This window comes from Ceratosolen solmsi, unplaced genomic scaffold (assembly GCF_000503995.2).
Source record: "Ceratosolen solmsi marchali unplaced genomic scaffold, CerSol_1.0 scaffold29, whole genome shotgun sequence".
NCBI classification, from domain to species: domain Eukaryota; kingdom Metazoa; phylum Arthropoda; class Insecta; order Hymenoptera; family Agaonidae; genus Ceratosolen; species Ceratosolen solmsi.
The window spans coordinates 10,364,975-10,387,593 of NW_011948417.1; the positions used below are offsets into that span (position 1 = coordinate 10,364,975).

General features: G+C 22.6%; 1 protein-coding gene across 1 annotated transcript in view; it reads left to right on the plus strand.

Annotated features, from left to right (window-relative positions):
- sowah (ankyrin repeat domain family member sosondowah) overlaps positions 1–22,619 on the plus strand; it is a 145,944-nt gene that overhangs the window by 102,379 nt on the left and 20,946 nt on the right. Inside the window, exons 7-8 of the mRNA XM_011496816.1 lie at positions 2,240–2,252; positions 17,345–17,349. Of these exons, the coding sequence (XP_011495118.1) occupies positions 2,240–2,252; positions 17,345–17,349 (18 nt within the window). The remainder of the gene's footprint in view (positions 1–2,239; positions 2,253–17,344; positions 17,350–22,619) is intronic.

The window sequence follows — 22,619 nt, forward strand, 5'->3', positions numbered from 1 at the left end:
GCACACTGACTATTAAATATATCGAGTTATACAACAAAATTATAGCAACTTTTACCTATCTTATTTATTCTTTATTCTTTTTTTTTAAACATTTTTCTGTAGATTATAGAAGCTTCAATTTTGTTCACGATCTTTGACTTGAAACCACAACAATAATAAAAATAAAAAAAAAGAATAGACAAACAAATTATACGTATGGAGCATATAATGAACAGAAAAATAACTTATACACTAGACCTTCCAAAAGAAATAGCTTTATAAAATTTTTTATAAAAAGTGTCATTCTACATTTAGCGTACATTTATTCTTCAGATTTGTTATTAAAAAAATTTGTACAATTAAAAATATTTATAATTTAAATATAATGCAAACTTATTAAAGTGAAACGCTATAATCACTAAAAACTTTAAAATAATACTAGGCAACTCATTTATTTAAAAAAAATTTTTTAATCAAATTTAATTTAATGAAGTAAAGAATAATTGAAAATAATCTCTGACGAATTAATGTAGAACATTTCATTCTAGTATACATTTCTTTTAAAAACCACGTACATTTTGCTTTCTATATAATCATTGTAATTTCATTTATTTATATTGTGTATCCAAAAATTATATTTGTTACAAAATACAATTATACAGCAGTGTTTAAAATAATCCATATAATTTATGTGAAAACAAGTTCAGCTAAATAAAAAAAACCACCAAATATAAAAGACCGTTGATAAAAAATTCTACTAAAAAAATATTACATATTCTAAAAAATTTTACTGATATATTACTATATACTCTATAACATTTTTTTAATATATTACTATATACTCTGAAAAATTTTAGCGATGATCATATGCTATAACCAATTAAAATACAAACTGTTTCTCATACCGTGTGAACAACTTACGTTTATTTAATAATTTTACCATACACCTTTCTAGTCAATGATTGGCGATATACAAATATGTTATTCTATTAAAGAAAATTCCCGTCTACATGCGCCTCACCTGTATAAGCAAACCCATATAATTTATAATTTTACATCTTAGCATCTTCAACATTGTATGCTCGAACTCATGTAATTGCTCATAATAACTGGCAGTGCTGCGAAAATATAAAACCAACTTTCAGATTATTATTGCAAATGCATCTCTTTAGCTCATTGTTTTAATTTATACAGTATGTTTTTCTTTATTGTGTCATATATATATATATATATATATATATATATATATATATATATATATATTTTTTTTTTTTAGTGTGAAAAAACACAAACAGTAGTGTAATGAAGTACGAACTGAAATACACGTTATAAAGTGTCTATCTGACTAAAATAATTTATTTAAGCAGATTTATATGCAATTGTAAAATTTTTTATTTTTTTCGCAAACTAATTTTTCAAATTCTTTCAAATACTATATTTATAATAAAGTTATATTCAAAACATCAATTTTTTCTAACTCATGTACGAAATATTTTTCTAATATTTTTTAGAAGTATTCTTTATAATTTTATAAAATTACAATAATAAATTAATACTTTGTATAGGTATTAAATAAAAAATGTTAATAATACATTTAAAATATAGTATTGACTTTATTTTCTAATGTTTTTCAATGTGTTGCACAATGAAAGTTAATTTCTTCAAGGAAGATTAAGAAAATCTAATGATTTATGATGTAAAGAATATATTTAAGTACTAAGTTGGTACCTTCAAATACATAGAACGGCATTTGTCATAAAAAACATTTACTTAATAATTTTAATAAGTACAGCATAAATTAGTAATTTGGTTTAAAAATGAAACAAATTCAATTATAAAGTTTCATTAATGGTAAAGTATTACAATATAATATGCAATAGAAATTATGTAATTAAAGTGATATTTTAATAAATATAAATTTTTTCAAAATTAATAAAATAAAATAATGATTATTGATTTAATTCTTTTAAAAAAAGAAACTTTCATTAAAGATTTGAAGAAATAGAAAAATGTAAATCAATGTTAATAACAATTTGATTTAATATTAAAATAATTACTGTACTAAATATTTCTATATCAAGATATATTAATATTGTTTTTAAATACATATTAAATTATTAAAAAATAAATTTATAATACAATAGTAGTTTTAATATCTCATGAATATAAAAATCAAAACAAAAGACTAATTAATATACCCTCTCCAACAAAATACAAAAGTAAAATTAAAGTATACACTATATTCATTATTTTATTGCAGGATCCATCTTCCGTAAGTATATTGCGATAGCTCCATATTTTATGAACATGACGTAACAGACCCAATATTCACACGAGTAGTGTGATAGATTTACGTCCAACCTAAAAGTGCTACCCTCATTCCTCACAATGCCTGTTCGCATATGTTGCATGTTTGTATCGCATTCCGGCTTTGGTCACCATTGCATGCATCGAATGCTACGGTTGCTATCCATCGTTCACTGTTGCGATCGACGTCGCCATCTTCAACAACAGGGCGTGAGTATTCATGTTTTTTTTACTTATATCAAGCACTGCGAAAAATGGCAATTTATCCGAGAATCACTATTTTTCTCGGCAAATATATTAATATAAACAAATATAAATTCAAATAACTAGTGCTTATGGTGATATTATAATAGTTAAATTTTTTAATTAAAGTTAGTTTAATTAAAGTGTAATTAAAGTTAGATTTTTTAAAAAAAATCAGTGCAAGATTATTTAATTCTAAATAAATTATTTTTCATTAATTCTAGAATTAAATTAATTAATTGAATAAAATAAAAAGTTTATTGCAGTAAAAACAATTATATAAAACTAATGAAATATAAAAAATAAGAATAAAATCGATGGGCTTATTCATATATTTTTTAGATATAATTATATATATTATTTTATTATTTCTTACCTTTCATTTATCTTAATAAAAAATTAAACTCATGAAACATTCAACAGTTTAAATTTCTGATATTATTAAAGAAAATGTATTAAATTTTATTTATATTTTTAGTTTTATATGAAAAATTATTATTGAAATAATATATATTATATTTTCTGAATAATACATTTCTAATTATATTCTTAAAGATATCAGAATTCATACACACCTACATGTATAAATAATATTTATAAATAAATATGTATATATTTTCTTTTATATAATCAGAAACCTATTATTATATATTGAGTATTAAATTACCGAGTAGTTATAATTATATTTAAAAAAATGAATGGATAAAGCATAATTATTAAATTAAATTAAAAAGTTTTATAAATTGGGAAAAAAATATAGTTATTTTAGTGTCTAAATAAATTTAACATCAATATATTAAAATTTATTTCTCATCCTTACAAAACATCTTTATTAACAATTTTTATATAAGGTGTTTAATAAATCAATAATAAAAAATCCGAATGTTTAATGTTTAATGAAAACCGATATTATTATTAAGAATTATTTGTAAGTAATATTTACTCATGAAGATACAAGAAAGACTATACCGGCTGACCTCGGTTATCGACAACTGTATCATGCAATTTTTAAAAGGATGGCAATCCATTAAAGGCCTAAGGAAAAAAGTGCAAAAAGGAAAGTCATAAAAAATTATTCATGCTAAGAAATTTCATGAAAGGCAATCCGTTTTAATCCTCAATACATATCGCATGTACATCTTATGTTGATCTCTCTCCTTCTCTCTCTCTCTCTCTCTCTCTCTCTCTGACTCAGAGAGCTCTTAGCTGAGTTATCATTAACTCACTCTCGGGGCGCCGTTGCCGCGACGGGACGTTCGCGACCCCCTTAGGAGAATATGTTAGGACAAGGGGTAAAAGGGAAAATGAGAGCGTCGGGCCCATGGTTTTTGTACTTTCGGAGTCCCGTCGTACGTCCCGCGCACACAATGGACGCCCGCAGCGGGCCCGTGCACGTCTGGGACCCCCGCGAGGATGGACCCCTACCCATGCGTCCCTCGGCAGCGCGTTATAGAGACGTCACCGAGAGATTGGAATGCGGCTCTCTGCGTGATTTCGGACGTTTCTTTAACTCTCTCGCTTGCCCTAACTCTCGCTTTATCTATCTACTTATCTATCTCGCTCTCTGCATTTCTGTATGTGTGAATAAATAGGTGGTAAAAATAAATAAATTTCTTGTCGCTTTAATCGGAATTTCATTTCACGTGTGGATTTGGTTACATTAAGAAATTTTTCTTGCTATTACGGTTAACATTACAAGAATAGAATGAATTAAAGGTGTTAATTACATTACAATAACATTTTTTAGAAGCGTATCATTAAATAATAAACGTTCGTTTTTGTATTTATTGATATTTATTTATTATATATTGTTAGCTTTCATTAATAAGTATATATTTGTATACAAAGGTAAGATACATTTTTCGATTTGTATTTCAAAATAAATCAATCAACAAATATAATACTAGATAATTCCATAATATTGTTTTAGTATTTATGAAATTTCAGTATAGGTAATATTGTATAAATTGTAATATTGTAGATGGTTTAAAATTCAAGAGCAATGAACTTCAGTGCGAATTTTAGTATACTATACCATAATATGTTAATAAAATCAATAAACTTAGAATAATAGAAATTAACATTAAACTTGATTTTAATGATGAAAAATAGTAATATCAGAACTAAATATATTTTGTAAATAATTAGTTTGTAATTATTTGCAAAAATTTATATTAAACATATATAATCTTAAATTCTTAATGGGTAAATAAAACACTAAAAATTTACCCAATTAACGTTTATAAAATTTGAATAGTTAATAAAACAGTTTGTTAAGTAAATCATTTAAATTTATTCATATTTTGTATATTCTCCATTTTAATGTAGTATGCAGAAATGAATCAAATAGGTAATAATGTTTTGTGTGATTATATGAAATATAATCAATTAAAATTATTTTGAAATTGGTATACTGGAGCAGAAATATAAATTTATATAATATAAATAAAATATATTAATGAAATGTTTTATGATTGCCTAATATATATATTAGCCATTAACTTTTTTCCAATAATTAAAATTAAATAAATATTCGTTTAAGAAACATTTAATTTCCTAATGTGCATATAAATATGTAAATATATAATAATGTACACTCCACAAATATATAAAGAACTTGAAAATAAACACAAGCAGCTATGAGATTTAAATAAGAGATACAAATTTTAATAGACAATCAGATATTTATTTTTAATTTATTTTGTAAAGTTCTATCAAATTTTTAAGAAAAACAATAACAATTGTTTTTAACTATAGATTATTAACTATAGATTTTTATATTAACTTTTAAAAATATAAAGTCGCATATATATAGTATAGATAGTTTTAATGGAATAATGTATTGTAAATATACATTTATACATTAATACCGCCATATAATAAAAAAAGGAATAGTGATATTTTGTAAATTATCATAATAATTAATTATAATAAATTTTACATATGTAGCTAGAAAAATTTGGATGCACTGAATTAATAAAAATGAACAAACATGGAATTTCGAATTTATATGATAAATATTTGAAAAAACATATATTAACTATGTTAAATTTAGTTTTATTAAAATTATTTTTAATAAATTTATCATTTACAAAATTGAATTATAAATAAATTATATATATTACAATTTATATAAAAAAAATTTACTGTAAATGAGAATGTATAAGTACTGTAAATGTTATTACATTTATTAGTGAATGTTTTTTTAAGAACAAATGAAGTACGATTAATACTAAAAATTGTATTTAAATATACTCATTTTAACGGTGTAATAGTTGTATTCTTATCTACAACTATTGATTAAATCTCTAAAATATCGTAATTAATGATTGTATAAAAGATTCATAATAATATAGATTTTTGAAATTTTTATTAAAATAATTGATTGCTAATTGTTAATTTTAATGTGACCATAAAATATTTTTTGTTATAATTTACGGTTTTAACTTAATTTCTTTATTATTAGCAGATCATGCAAAGACAAACATAATAAGATTCATTTTTCAAAAACAGTGATATTATTTGATAAGAAATAATTTTAATATTTTATAATTTAATATTAACTATTACAACTGAACTATAAAAGTTATTGAATGTATACAATTGATAAATAAAATTTATTTCTTAGAATATATTTGTCGTATATATGCGTGTGTATACATGTATGCATACATCGCTAAAAAGTTAACACCACACGAGATGTGCATATATAAATATCTACACGCAGATGCTGAGCAACAGATTTCACAATTTCAACTTAAAATAAAGGACTTACGCATATTGAGGCACTATGAATGTGAGCAACGATTCCCGGTACCTTCGTGAAGTTTAGCTATGCTTATGTACAGTGAGCAGTTAGTTTTTTCTCTCTTATTTTTAACCAAATTTATCAATGAAATTGTTTATCATGATGCGTGAGATAATTTAATAATTTTTTATGTATCAATTTCATAAAATATTGTATCTTAGTTATCTCTGTCAGATAATTTTGAAGCGAGTTCGTAATTATACATCTGCTTAATTCAATAACATATTTTTATATTGGATTTAGAATGCCATTATACATATTAATACATCATTTTAAAAATTCATATAATAAATGCATGAAATTAATGTAGGTTTATAAACAAATTTTTTATAAAATTTTTTATCACTTGAAAAAATACACAACCATCGAAATTTTTATTTTAGACATCATAAATATGTGATTTTCTAAATAGTTTACTGTAAAAAAAATTTTCATTTAAATCATAGTATATAATTATTTTGAATACTATGTACGATATTTATAAAATTACTTTATAAAAATAATATGTATAAAAATACTTAATTTAATATCTATATAACTATAATTAAAAATAAATATATAGAGTCATATTTCAAGATTTTCCATTTTTTAAAATTAATTCTAATTTTATTTGTTTAATTAATTTAATTAATTATATAAATATAAAATTAATTAATTTTTTTAATGCATGAAGTGCAATAATTGTTTAAAAGAGTATATGGAAATTTATTATTATATATAATAATAAATAATACCTTAGAACTTTAGCTATCTGTAAAAAGACCTCATTTATAAAATACTATTTACCTGAACAATAATTATTCGTATTTGTATAAATTGTACGAACAGTATATAAACGAGTATAGAACGAATAGTAAATAAAATTTTATAAAATTATATAATTATATATATATATATATATATAATATTTAACAAGTATTTAACATATATTTTTGACACTTTAGAAATTAGAAGGTCATCAGATAAATAAAACCCTTAGCATAGTTCACCGAGCGCGATACACCTGCCTGTCTCACCAACCCAAGTACGCTTTTCCCTGTTTTTGTATCGCCCGAGTGAATCTTTCCGCTGTTCTTATTTCTCTTGTTGCATTTAATTCATTTTATTTATATTTATTTCGCTCTCCGCGTTGTATAAAATCCGTTTACCGTCACTACTTTTTGAAGACTGATTCTACATCTACTGATATATCTTTCCGTACAGCAATTTGATCATCATAAATATTTATAAATATGTAAAAAGTTAAACGATAAAAAAAAGTATTTTATATCAGACAAATGATAGGGCAGTTTGTAATTAAAACTTTTATTTTTGTCTTTATACATTTTATATTTTATCAAATTCTTGCATAAATAATTAAAAATAATAATTGATATAACAATATTTAATTGCAACTCATTATTTAGATTAATGTTTTATGAATTTAAAATTTTAAATTATTGTGAAATTTATATTTGTAACTTTAAGCTAAGTAAATACATATTTTACTATATAAGAACGAAAAAAATATGGTATTGTATAAAAAATCAATAATAAAATATTAAATTTGTTTTAATTTAAAATATGAAATTACACAATAACTAAATAATTACAATTGCTTATCCTATCTCTTTACTTTCTCCTAGTCTATGGTAGAATATAGATTGAAATCTATATGTAAATCATTCATATGTATTATATAGATATTTCAATACTATAATGTTCATTTTATATCTTATACTCCGATTAAATACTTTACTTTATGTTTATGTCTACGACCTTTAGTAAAAAAATTGGTTATAACTACACCATAATACAATAATAATTTATTCATTTTAAATAATTTTTTGGCATCCAATATATTATGTGTATTTAAAAGTGCTGTTTTTATTAATTAGTCTATATACTTCTGTAAATATGGTTAAAATAAAACTTCTAAAAAAACTATAATGGAATTTTTAAATTACAAATGTATATATATATGAATTTCGTTGAGACCGGACCTAATGCAAAGAATAAATTATTATAGTCTCAGATTTTTATTTGTATTGTAATATTATCTACATATGATTTCAAGAAAAAAAGTAGTATTCACACAAAATTATATACTTCATAATAATACCCATATCCAGTTAAATGGAAATCAATAATCTAGAAGAATAAAAATAAAAAGTTATTCTACTCATTCTAATAAATTGTAACTCATTAAACATTTTACAAAATTGGATAAATAAGATAAAAAATAGATGGGATAAAGAAAGAGTTGTTTATAATATTGCCTATGTATAATGACAAGGCATCTTCTCGTGCCTCTATTTTTCTCACCTATTACATGCATTATAATGAATAATGCCTAGATTACTGTTCATTCTAATATATTTTAATTTATATTTTCACCTGAGCACCTTTTGATTTTCCATATCGGCGCCAAGAGACTGCATTAGGTGGGCTCTAACACTTCTTTTGGTCCTATACAACTTGAATTTTAAACCGAAGACCGAAAGAATTTTATTATCTTTTTTCTTATTGAACCTTATACCATCGACTTCTTTAACTTCCTTTGTCTCTGTCTTTTGTACTGATCCTTTTTTCAGGGATCTATTGTTTCTCGATGATTATTGCTTTTATTGATGTTAAGATTTGTATGACGTCATTTGATAAATTAATAAAAGAAGTATTTTTTATTTCACATTTAAAAATTGTGATTGAATAAAATTTAATTTATTTGGTTTTTCATTCAGTGTTAAACTTCAAATAAAATTTTAAGCATCATCTTAATGAATATATTTTCATTTATTTTCACTCATCTATAATAATTTCGTAATATAAATTAATATTCTGTAGATATTCACAAACTTAATATCAATACATTTTTTAAAAATATAGATCTATTAGGTTTTATAAAATTATCATATTATACCTATTTTTATAAATTATTTCACTTTATAGTTGTTCTTTATTATACTTACTAAGTAATGGAAAAATTATTTATTAATTGTACAAAATATAAACCATGCATCAAATTTATAATTATTTTTCAATTATATGTACTTAATGAAATTCATTATAAATTTTATAATAGAATATATATCTATAAACATAAAAAAATATAATTATTATAATTATTATATATTATATTATTATAAATGTGTATATTGTTAATAATATACATACTATTATAATAATTATTAAATTCATAATTAAAACTAATTATATTTAAATATTTTTAAATACTCTTAAAAAATATTTAGTATCTAATCTTTATTAAAATCCTGTGAAACGAAAATGTTTAAAAACATTTATATTCAATTTTCAATTTTTAATTTAATAATGTACAGTAATATATATTTATAATATAGTAACTTTTAAAATAAAAAACACAAACTCATTTTTTGCTTTATACCTCGACATATTTTTATTTATGTGTATAATAAAAAAAACATTTTCATTAATAATATTATCAGTTAATTGTATCTTTATATTTTTCAATATATCTTTACGTATCTTTATATTTAAATTCCATTTTTAATATAAATTATTAAAATTATTATAAAAACAAAGTTTTTTTCTATATGAAATTTGCAAAGAAATATAATCGAATTAAGAAGAGCAATTCAATGGACTACGACAGAACGTATATTCGTTTTTACTTCAAAATACGTAGTCTCATTCTACAGCTAAAATTACGTAAAATTAAGTATTCTACATTTAATAGTAGATAAAGATATATATGAAAAAGTAAACAAATGTTCAAATACATAGTACGAGTAAAAAAAGAAACAAAAATATTATGTTATCAGTTTAAAAAATGTCTGTACAAGGTATATGCTAACTCAAAGTAATCTATCTGAATGATAATCAAATTGTTCATATGTTCATGCTAATACATATTCCTCTTTCTTTGCTGTATATTATTTGATACTGTCGCTTTTTTTCAGTGACCTATCGTTTTAGTTGTTTTTTTTTTATCTAGGCAATTTACAACATGATATATTTTCATATATTTTCATATATTTTTATGACTTTTATGACCTGAAAATATCTAAGTATTACGTGCCTTATTCTGAAAAATAAGTATTGGATTATTTAGTAACCAAATATAAATCATGCTTATTTATTCTTATGTAAATTTGCAAATTCATTTCTTAAAATATATACCTACAAAAAAACTGTAAATATAATTAGAAAATTATTCTATAGCTTTATATCCTAAAAATCATTATTTTTTATAAAAATTTAACATGGTTAAAGAATAAAGTGAATTTAAATTTAGAATGATTCGGGAAAGTTACGTAAAATAACAAATTTAAAAATATTTATGAATATTTCTTTAGGAATATTTCTTTTTAAAAACTATGAATTGCGATGAATTTAATAAGAAAAAATTTAATAATTTCAGTTTAGATTTTTATCATTTTAAGGGTGTGTCTTTAAAAGGGCATTGTTTTTAATTTTCAATTAATTTAATTTTATTGATATATAAATAAAGACAAATAAAAGTACGGAAATATAAAGTTATATATAATTTCTTAGTGTCTCTTTCAAATAAGACATAGAAAATATTACGATAAAAATATTACATTAGAAATACAATAGAAATTTTCAATTTTTTTCAATCTGAAAATATATAGAAATGAAGTTTGTGCATGATATAAATGTAGGTGTATGTAAGTGTCCCAACAATTTTCTTACGCATCTATTACATAACATTTGTATAACTATGTATATTAACAAGGTAAACTCATAATTACACCTAATACATAGGTCAAATATCTATTAGTATATATCTTCTATTACTATAATGTTTCGAATTTTATCATTTCAACAAATATAAAAACAGAAATTCTTAAAATGAATATCAATATAAATATTATTTTATTTGATTTAATACATAGCTAGGACTCTAATTGAAATATATTTTTATAACATATAAACAATTTTATTGAACGATAAGTGTCAATTGTTCTATAATTTGTGTAACATCCTTCCTATTTACTGATTATTCAAAATGAAGTAAAAAAAAAATACTGGAATACTTTGCAACTATAAAAAGTAAATAAGCATGCCAGCTTTAATATTAGTAACTCATAATACATTTTTTCGGTGTATTTGCGGTGGTTTTAATGTGCTAATGCAATGTAATCATTGTAGTAACTTATTTCATATTATTTTTATGCGAGCGTTAACCGATAACTATTAAACTATAGGTTTTGTCTTTGATTATGACGGATATGTATGTATATTTGTTACTTTAGTAAAGAGTACAGTGAGCACTACGACAAACATCTTGTTTTGAATTTCACATTTCCTTGCTTTTTTCTGATGTTTACACCTTCTTTACGAAAAAATGAAATGTAATGTTAGGCATCTTTATTACTCTGTATCTATAATAACTCAAACAACAATAGTAATTCAAGTATTTCTTACAAGTTGCAAATTATAAAAGATTGTTTATTACTTTATTTGATTTATAATTTAATAATATTACTTCCTCTTTACCGATTCAAATTTTAACTTGTTATTTTTTTGAATAATTTTTTAACTGACGCCTAAACCATTATTTTTTAAAACAATTATTTTATAAATGCTATATATTATGAATATATTATATTTATTTATTTTAAATTAATTTCTTTATTAAAAAATTCCATTAATTTGAATATTTCAATTTGGAATAAGCAATTTAAATTAAATTATAAGCTTAACTAAAAACCGTAATTATGTTTCTCTTTAAATGTATTACTACGTTTCTCAACATTATGATACGTTACTCAATATTACTGCAATAAAATAACTATAAATTGTTTGAAAAACAATTGTTAATATTATAAGAATAAACACAATTACAAATTATAATGATTTAATTATAATGATAACAAAATTAATATAAATGTTTGCATTAGTTTTTATTTAAATTTATCTTAATTCATATAATAGAATTGCATTTTTACAATTTACAAATGCGACGTTAAAATTTATTATATCACTTAACATCTATATACCTATTGTTCTTATAGAAGACAATAATTTCTTATATATATTTTATTATTTTAGCTAATACAGTATGTAAAATAATATTTTTAATGATTTTTTCAATTCTTATACTTTTCTTTCCGTGATAAATTTCGAACATTATAATTTACCGTTATAAAATGATTACTAGAGTAAAGAAATGGAAAACGAAAAAAATAAAATAAAAAAAAGTACATGAAAAGCCTATTTTATCGCAAAACAGTAATGATATAATACAAGCCTAATTTGTCTATTTTGGTATTACCTGCAAATCAATCGCTCTAATTCAGCATAAATAATGAATATACACATGATATTAAAGAGATTAATTTTATAATATTATATGATCCATAAAATGATAACATAATATAATTATCTACCATGCATTTAATTTCTATTATATTTCATGGTCTAATCTCATTGTTGACGACTGCTGTTCATCATCATTGCACTACGTCTGGATAAAATTCTTTTGTATGCATCAATGCCGACAGTACGTAAGTATATTAAAATTATCATTAATATTATTAAATTAGCTTATTGGGTCATGATTATTTCAAATATTTATGGATATATACTCTATACTCACCCAAGAATATCTAAATTTTAACAAATTACGTATTCTTTCTGCAGTATATATATTTTATAATTTGTAATGATATTATTAAAATAACATACTTTCCATATTGTTTTAAATAATGATATATTCACGTACTTACATATTTAAACCTTACGGGCATGTAAAGAAAAATTAAAGATTATTGATGAACTATCAAGTATTTCAATATTTATTTTAATTTACAGAACATATTAGTATTAAGAATTTATATTATTTATTACTAACGATAAAAGTCTTTAACATTGATAGTATTTTTGTATCAGTATCATCAAAATTCATAAATAATAATTTTGAGTAAAATACTTTTTCGTCGAAATATAAATTATAATTTACTTTAAAACATTCCTAGTGATAAATTTTAATAAAAAACAAATAACAAATTCTCTTAGATTTTCAGTTTCAATAAATATTAGATTATTACTAGTGCTTATATTTGTGATATTAAATATGTATTTGTTTTTATATTATGTAGCATTTTCAGCTCTTATATAATAAATATAAGTATAGTAATAATATATTAATATTAATATTAAAATTTAATAGTCTTAAGTCATTCATTAATGTTATGCGATATAATTCTTTGAAAATAAATTTATTATATTAACATATTCTATTATAAATAACATATTATATTTTATAAGACATCCGTGCAGTCTCATTATATATTCATTCGATATTGAAAAATTGACAATATTAAATATAAAACATATGGAATGTTACGCAAAATGAAACTATTTTCGTAATCAACTCTCACCGCTACAGCCAAAAAACAATGGATTTCTCAATCCAATATCTGCGCCGGGTACGGGCTTGTCTCTCTTTTTCTTCATTCCATTTTCTATCTCCTTCTCCCCACGTTATTCTCAAAAACGATTCTCAATTACGGTCATTACACAAAAGCGTATCTCAGTACTTTCGTCGGCGATGTTTATATCGGGTAATTGGCCTCTCCAACCGGATCGACCGCACTGATAGAGAAGAGAAGCCAGTGAGTAACTTATATATAAAGGTACGCGTAGGTACAATCGACATAAACTTCTATACGTGAGGCGGTTAGCCTTTTTACTCTTCGCCCGTTTTCTCTTTGAACTTCTTTCGATCTTCCCTGTGCGCGTAAAAACTGGAGGCGCAATTCTTTTAATTTAACTCGTTTGGCACATTTGCTGTAAAATTAAGTGGATTGCATGAAAAGAGAGAAGAAAGCGAAAGACAAGGAACTAAAAATAAATTGATTTTCCGAAAATAGCATAGATTGGTAACGTGGAGAACGAATAGAATTTGTTTTACAACTAAGAATGTGTTCATAATTTTTGGATTTTTTGATTCAATCAAAAAGCTTTTCGGTTAAAACACATATTTTTTAAATATTCAGCGAAAATATGATAAATCTCAAAGAAATATTTGGCAATCTATTAAATTATTACAATTTACTAAACTGAAAAACTAAACTTCGTATTTTATCATATGCAAATCTTCATTAAATAACTGTATAAATCAAATATATATCAGTGTAAATATATTTGACTTTTCGCAAAAAATAAATTTTTTAAATTATTTATAAGAACTATTAATAATCTGTAAATTTTCATAGATTCTGATTATTAAAAACAAATAAATTGAATAAATTTTTGTTTTAGTAATTATTAAAATGTATATACACAAAATATTTCTAAATTCTTTAATTCTTCTTCTCTTAACGTCAAGAAAAATAACATGCAATATTTTGTATATAGATGAGTATTTAAGTATTTAGATATTAAGATCAATAATTTCAAATATTTTTGTACAATTTAAATATATTCTAAATAAATTAATAAAAAAAATAGATTTTATGATCTCTTTATCAAGGTGATTATAATAATGGTATTGATTATAAGAATAGTAATAAATACTGTTGTTACCATTACTATTATTGATACTGCTGCTATTGTTTTTTTTTGGAATAGAATAAAAATTAATGAAATTTGAGTATATTAGTTTCACAATCATAAATACTACTCGTTTCATGGATATTATAATAGACATTTTCACATTTAGTAATAGAATAACCACTTATTATTTTGATTGCAAGTTTATTATAACAATATATTTAATGTATCTTTAAAATTAAATTAATCTAATTAATTAATCTAATTATTTATCTTAAACATGAAATTTTGTGAAATGATTAGAAACTTCAAGTTTTAAAACATATGTACCTATTAAATTTACTGAACTATTTATATTGTAAATAATAAATTAATATTTAAATAATCTGTAAGTCAGTTTTTTTATTAATCTATTTTTTAATTTTATTCGATTTTTCGTATACTATAGTTTCAACATTTTATTTCTCTAATCGCATCTATATAATATTAAATAAATATGAATCACATGTTTAGATTATAAAATTAGTGGTATTTTTGTATGCAATCTTATAAACAATACAATCTTATATATACGTAAAGGATTAATTTTATTTATACTTTTTAGTACATACTTAAATCAAATTGACTGTAACTGACTAGTCTGTAACATATTAATTAAATTCTCAACTTGTGACATCAATTACATACATCCGTATCTAGTATATATTTTAATGGCGCGAAATTAGTGCTCATAATATTACGGATATGGGATCTGGAGTACTAGAATACTGTTTCTTGGTAGCTATCCGACGAGTAACCCATAAAAGAGCTCTCACTGACCCATGAGAGAAGAGGGAAAAATCGGCGTTATTACTACCTCTTTGAGGATTTTTATTGTTCATTAAAGAATAGTTCATTAGGTTCGATTATCGAGATCGAAGAACCTATACTTTGCGGAGTTTATATGTGAACCATATTATTAGGTATCGTAATGAGGAGATTTTATGACTTATACTCACAAGATCAGCTCATTTTTTTTATACTATAAGAAAATAAAATTCATGCATACTATGTATTCTCTTTATACAGTTACGCATTTGTTTTGTAGTTCGCTTGTCTTTATAATCTTTATTACAAATACATGTATATATGAAATTTTTAATAAGAGTTTCATTATGAATAAATAATTTCATAGTATACTTCATACTTCTAAATATTAAAATATATATATAATTACAAATATGTTCTATTTTTAATTGTTTACATAACATCATAAATTTCCTTTTTAAATTCTAATTATTATTTTAATTTTTATTTAAATTCTAATTTTTAAAAAAATTGTATATAGTTGAATGATTTTTAATACAATTAAGTAATAAATAAAAGTAAATGTTGACCAAACAAACCTTCAAAGTAATCATTAATAAGAAAGTAAGAAAATGGAAAAGTGAATAGATTTTTTTAACGAAATAATATAGTTTATGAATATATAAAAAGTACTGTTGATTGTTGAATAACTATGCAAAAACAGTATGATCCAGTGTCAATTAAATAAACTAAATAATACATTTTAAGATAAAAAGATACATATTATTAATATCTATTATATCAATTTAATTAATTTTATTGCATTATTTTAATAAATTTATAATATTAATAACGTAACTACGAAAAGTAACGTAAATTAATTAGATTTCTATTCTTTTCAATTGAGCGTTATTCTTTCTATTTTTTAATATAAATAAGATTTTACGCACTATAATATGCAGTTCACAAAAATTCGCACCCTCTCATCTACAACGCGACCACCACTGATATTGACCCCCTTTTTTCGAATAATGATTTTTAATGATTAAAGCATTGATGTTTTATTTTAATGTTTCCAATAAATCATTCATTGCTTTTACAGAATATTGATGTTTTTAGTTAAATTATTTCATTAGTTTAATAATTAAAGTTTCAGTCCTTAAGTAAAGACTATTTTCGTTGAAACCTATATTTATCCATAATTATTAATTGTAAGAATTCATATAAATAAACTGATATGAAGTTATTTAATATTGTTCATTAGATTTATTATATGTATTTTCAATGTATAATATTGTAATGATCTTGTTTTGTTTGAATAATTTATTATATAAATATATACGAATTAAAAAATATTTACATAATAATAAGTATTTATATATTTGTATAAATCGGTTTATTCATTATGTATTAATTAAATAATTATATCCATTAATATAAATTATATATACTAATTGTATTTATTTTTCATTCACAAAAATGATGTAAAATCAATAAAAAAATCATATAAAAATTCAGTAAAGTCATATCTTTATAAAGATGACTTTAGTTACATGTAATTGTGTATTTTAAAGTTTAAACATCGAATGTACACAAGTTTTGACTACTTATATCAGATAAAACAAAATACGCAAATATACGTGTCCATAAAAGTTTAATGAAATTTATGTGATGATGTGAATGAAGTAGTGCAAAATAACAGGAGGTAATAACCACAGAGAAAAATAAATGATAGCATTTTATGCTACGTGCTGGAACTTTTGATTTTATCACACGCAGCGGCGGCCTATACAGTCTTCGCAAATCCTACATTATCTAATAAAATTGAGGTTAGAAATACAAGAGTGGAAATGTCTTTTTGTTTTGTTTCTGAAGCCCAATGACTTTATTGCAGAGCAATGAATGGTACAGCTGAAGTCGTTATGACTTTTATATAGTAGGTTGTAAAACACACATATTTTACATATACTTATGCACATACACGCGCGTTCTGATTGCAATTCATTTCTTTTTTATTTATTTTTTTGATTCATCTAATCCAATTCATCTAATAAAATTGATTAGTAAATACAATTACTTCAGTATAATTTTAATTTATAAATTAAAAAAAAATGGTTACGAAAATATGGGCAAGTTACTTTAAAACTTGAATGTTGCAACACAAAAATCTTATATCAGAAAATTTATATAAGTTCTAGACTTTTTAACCTATTGTATCCCGATTTATCCTAAGTACTCCATTCTCAAGTATGATGAAGTCTACAAATGAAAGATCACTACAGGTTCACTACAAGTTTATGGGTGGACCTATCATATAAGTCCTTGTTTTCTAGTCACGAGAAAAATCTTAGATTGATTCTTAATTAGATAAAACCTTCACATATATATAATACTCATATGTGTTAATAATGTAAAATTTAAAAATAATTGAAATCGATACAATAAGGAGAATAATTAACAAACAAATAAATGGTTTTCTGTGAGTGATCTGTTTTAAAGATATTAGTCATCACTATTATAGATAGCATTTTTTCTTTAATAGCAGCAAATAACTACAGATACTTACGTTCATTATCTTTTGGCTATTTATTTTTATACTTTCGGAATTTATACGACTATTTTCAAATGTTTCTTCAAGTTATCAATTTAATGATATTGTGCTTTGAATTTCAAATGGTTCTTAAATAGATTAGCAGTTTATATGTATTAAATATCATTGTAACTTTTATAAATTTAAAATGCCAAATTCAATCATATACGTGAAATGCAAAATTTGTATAACTGGTTGGAATGATATGATCATTTAAGTGCCATAATATAAACAATGGCTATTTGATATGATGAAATATTAATTTAAGGGGAATCTTTAGTGAATGTGTGTAAAAATCGTTATGAGATTGATAAGGAAGTAATTGTTTTTATTTGGCGATAAAATATATTTTTATTAAAGATTATATTTATTATAATTTAATTCTATAATATTTGCATTTACAAAATATTTATGTAACAATATTATCAAAAAATAATTAGCAAAATATTGTTCAATATATTTTTTGCAAATTTAATATAATATTGCCGATATAAATTTCTAATTTTTTGTTAATTTTATAAAAACCTTATTTGAAATCCAGAAAAATATAATCAATTAAATAATTAATCTTAGAATAACCAAAATTATGTGGATACTGAGAATCTATAATTATAAATATGTTGAGACTAAAGAAAAATACAATGAGTTTATAATCATCTTTAACATTCTATACTGGTATTTAGCTTATTCTTTAAAAATGTTTTCATCATAATTTGTATAGTAAAATTGAATGTAGCTATCAATAATATCAATTTGAATGAGTTTAGATTATCTTACATCTTAAATAATTTGAGATATCTTGAGACATTTCATTCAAATAGAAGTTTAATGACCCTTAACCCCTCTCTTAATATTTCCTGACCCGAATGATCTTTTATCCAGTTTAGTATTAACAAAATTACAATGAACAATTAAAAAATATTAAAATGAATAATTATTAAATATTGGTTTTTAATACATTAGAAACTTTGAATACATTATTATACAAATATTTTGTTTTACATTAATAAAATGTCGAAATAATTTGAATATATGAAATTTAGTGTTTTTAGTGTTAATTTTGGTGATAGTAGTTGATATATTATATTTTATGAATATATGCATTATTTGTTATTGCAGTATATTATCGATTAATGTGTTGCAACTTTTAAGTACAACAAACACAATAATTGTTTCACACAATGTTTCAAAGTCACTATTAAAATTAAGCAGTTGTATATAAATTTTCTAGTTCAATATGTTTTGTTTTGAACAATTTATACTAAAAAATTATAATATAAGTAGTGTTTATAGTATAAAAATAGTGATTTACAATGGTGTAAAATGTTGTATTGTTGAAATGCAAAATCTTTTCCTTCTATTTATCTTGCATCACAATTCAAACACTGTAACAATGTACATAAATCAGAGTATATAAGAAAATATAAGAAATAGCTGAAGAAGTTCAGGACACTTAAACAACCTAATTTTGTATTTATAATGACAATTGCATTAATGATGGATGTCTATAATACTGAATATATTAAAGAACTGTAATATTTTAGGAGTTCTATTTAAAAAATAAATATAATTGATTATGTCTTCAAGGAGATTCTGTATATAATTCATATATTGTGAGTGTTTATTATTTGTATAAATTTATGTCACCGTAATATAGAAAAAAAAATTTTTCAAATTGCATTTCAAGTTACAAATATTTTCTTAACTATGTATGAATATATCATTGCTAGATAATATTATTATTACTACATAATACTGAAATTAGTAATATTAGTTGACTTACAAACTATACTTATACGTAATTTTTGGTAGAATAAATAAAAAAAGTAATGAATAAAAATTTTAAAAATCCCTTTTGAATAAAATTAATGTTAAATTTTATAAGGTATAGACATTTTTATCGTTTTTCGATCAACTTTAAATTCAGCTTCGAAAATCATCGGAAGTAATTGATATTCATCCGGAATGGACCGAATCTCTATATAAATACCATATAAAACAAGGTAAAAAAGAATATCAAAGATTCCTGGAACCCTCGCCGCCAAATTGCACGCAGGAAGAATTTTGAAATTCTTGTCTCTTACTCTCTTTTTCTCTTCTTTTAGTTCTTTTTAGCTCAAAAACGCAAATGTATAAGCAAAAAAGAATGTACCGATGTCGAAGTCGATAAATTTGATATTAATATCACTATTTATTTTTGCATCGCGATCGAATAATAAAGTGTTATAGCATCCGATTGAAAAGGATACCTTTTTCTCTAAGAAGGTATAGTTAAAATAGAGGAGAGAAGGAACCAGTCATAACAACAAAAAAAAAGGAATACGAAGTGCATCACGCGAAAAATTTACCTCTTGCGTTTGCATAAAACAAATCTTTTAAAACAACTCTTAAGAAAGTCGTTTTCTTTTTTCTTCATTTTCTGTTTTTCTCTTTCTATGTTTGCAAAGGGGATACTGTAGGAAGGAGAAAATATAGTGAACAGAAAAAAGACCAAAAGAGAAGAAGTATGTTCGCATAAATACGTATTCACGAAATACAAACAAAAAGCTATAAAGGGCTGTGCTTACGGCAGATACAATCTTACGGTATGCAGATACGAGCATACTAATCTCCTACCTTAACTGAGAGAGAAAGAAAGAGAGAGAGAGAGAGAGAGAGAGAGAGAGAGAGAGTACCAGATAGTCGGGGATGCATATATAGTGAAAGTCTCTTACCTTTTTTTCTCATCTGTTTCACTTTCTTTATCTTTAATTTGTTATTCATTTTTACGTTTTACTTAACTCAACTTATTTAGTCATTATTAAACGTTGAACATTAAAATATATGAAATGTTTTGAACTTTTTTACTAATTCAAAAATGAAAATGAAAATATTAGATTTATAATTTTGGTACAATAATAATTACATCTGCATGTTCTTGTACCTATAATTTATATGAAATTATAGTTATAATTTTAGAGTTATATGTAATTGTAATAATATATGTATATCAATAAATAGATAATATTAATAAAAGAGAGGATACTTAATAAAGAAGATTATTTAAAAAATAATTTTTTATTTAAAATATTTCTTGATTTGTATGCTTATTAAGAATTAAAATATCGCACACACACATATATATATATATATATATATATATATATATATATATATATATATATATATTAAATTTGTATATTTGTATATTTGTAAAAAATAAATAAAAACAAATATTAAAATGAATTTTTAGGTATTGAAGCAATTTCAGAATGTAATATACAGAGAGAAAGAAAGAGAGAGAATAAATGTGCTAATAATCTAAATCCTTAGAGATCAAAGAAACATATAATCCAAGAGAGTACTTGCTGTGTCATCGATGTCTCTCGACGACACTAATTCCATACCAAGGAATCCAACCTCCCTCGTCCATTTATACCACACATACACCTAACGTGCACCTATTCAGAAATGCAGAGATGTATGCAAGCTAAACGACATTGTTTCTGAGAATCTGCATTTCGGTACAAGAACCAACGGGAAATGGGTGCATTGTAGGGTTAGTTTCAATTTCGTAACGCCAATTCAATCATGTAAATCAACTTTGGCATTATTAGTGGATAGTGATCCAACTATCTTATATTGCATTGTTCTCTTTGTTGATTCTGCTATCTGTCTGTCTGTGTCTCTCTCTCTCTCTCTTCAATTAATAAAAAGAAGCAATTGAAATTACAGTAAAAAGATTATTATAATTAAAATATATTTGTGTATAAGCAATAATATTAATAATATTAATAATAATAATCACAATAAATATAATATTAATATTATTATTTAATATTTTAATTTATTTAATATTAATATTGTTGTTGCTATTAATATCTAATTATTATTTCATTTCGATAAGTTGAATATTAGTTAAATTAGTAATAGTAAAAGTTTTAGATTATATTAAACTAATATTAATAAAATCTTGAACACATTAAATAATTACTTGAAAATTTAATGGTATATAAAAGTAAATTTAATATATAAAAATCAATTAAAAGCAGCATTGTGTACACTTATTTTTAATATAAAATTTGTAAACAGAAATAAAAATATATAATGGATTTTGAACGTAAGAAACGTAAATGTAATTATTTTTCTTAATTTATTAATTATATACATTTACAAAAAAAATTATTATTTAAAACGTATTTTTTTAACACAATATTAATGCGAGTCGAAATTATTATTACTTTCTGTCAACGAACTAGTTTTTACTTATATATTTAATTAAATACAAAAATAAATGGCGGCTTAAGGTATACAATATTTTTCTAATATTTTCTATGAAAAATACAAAATAGTGTCAGATCTACATGTTAAAATAATTATAGTGATAAACAATTTGTAGTAATCATGATTGATTTTTATATATACATTACTATGCTTGATAATCTTATA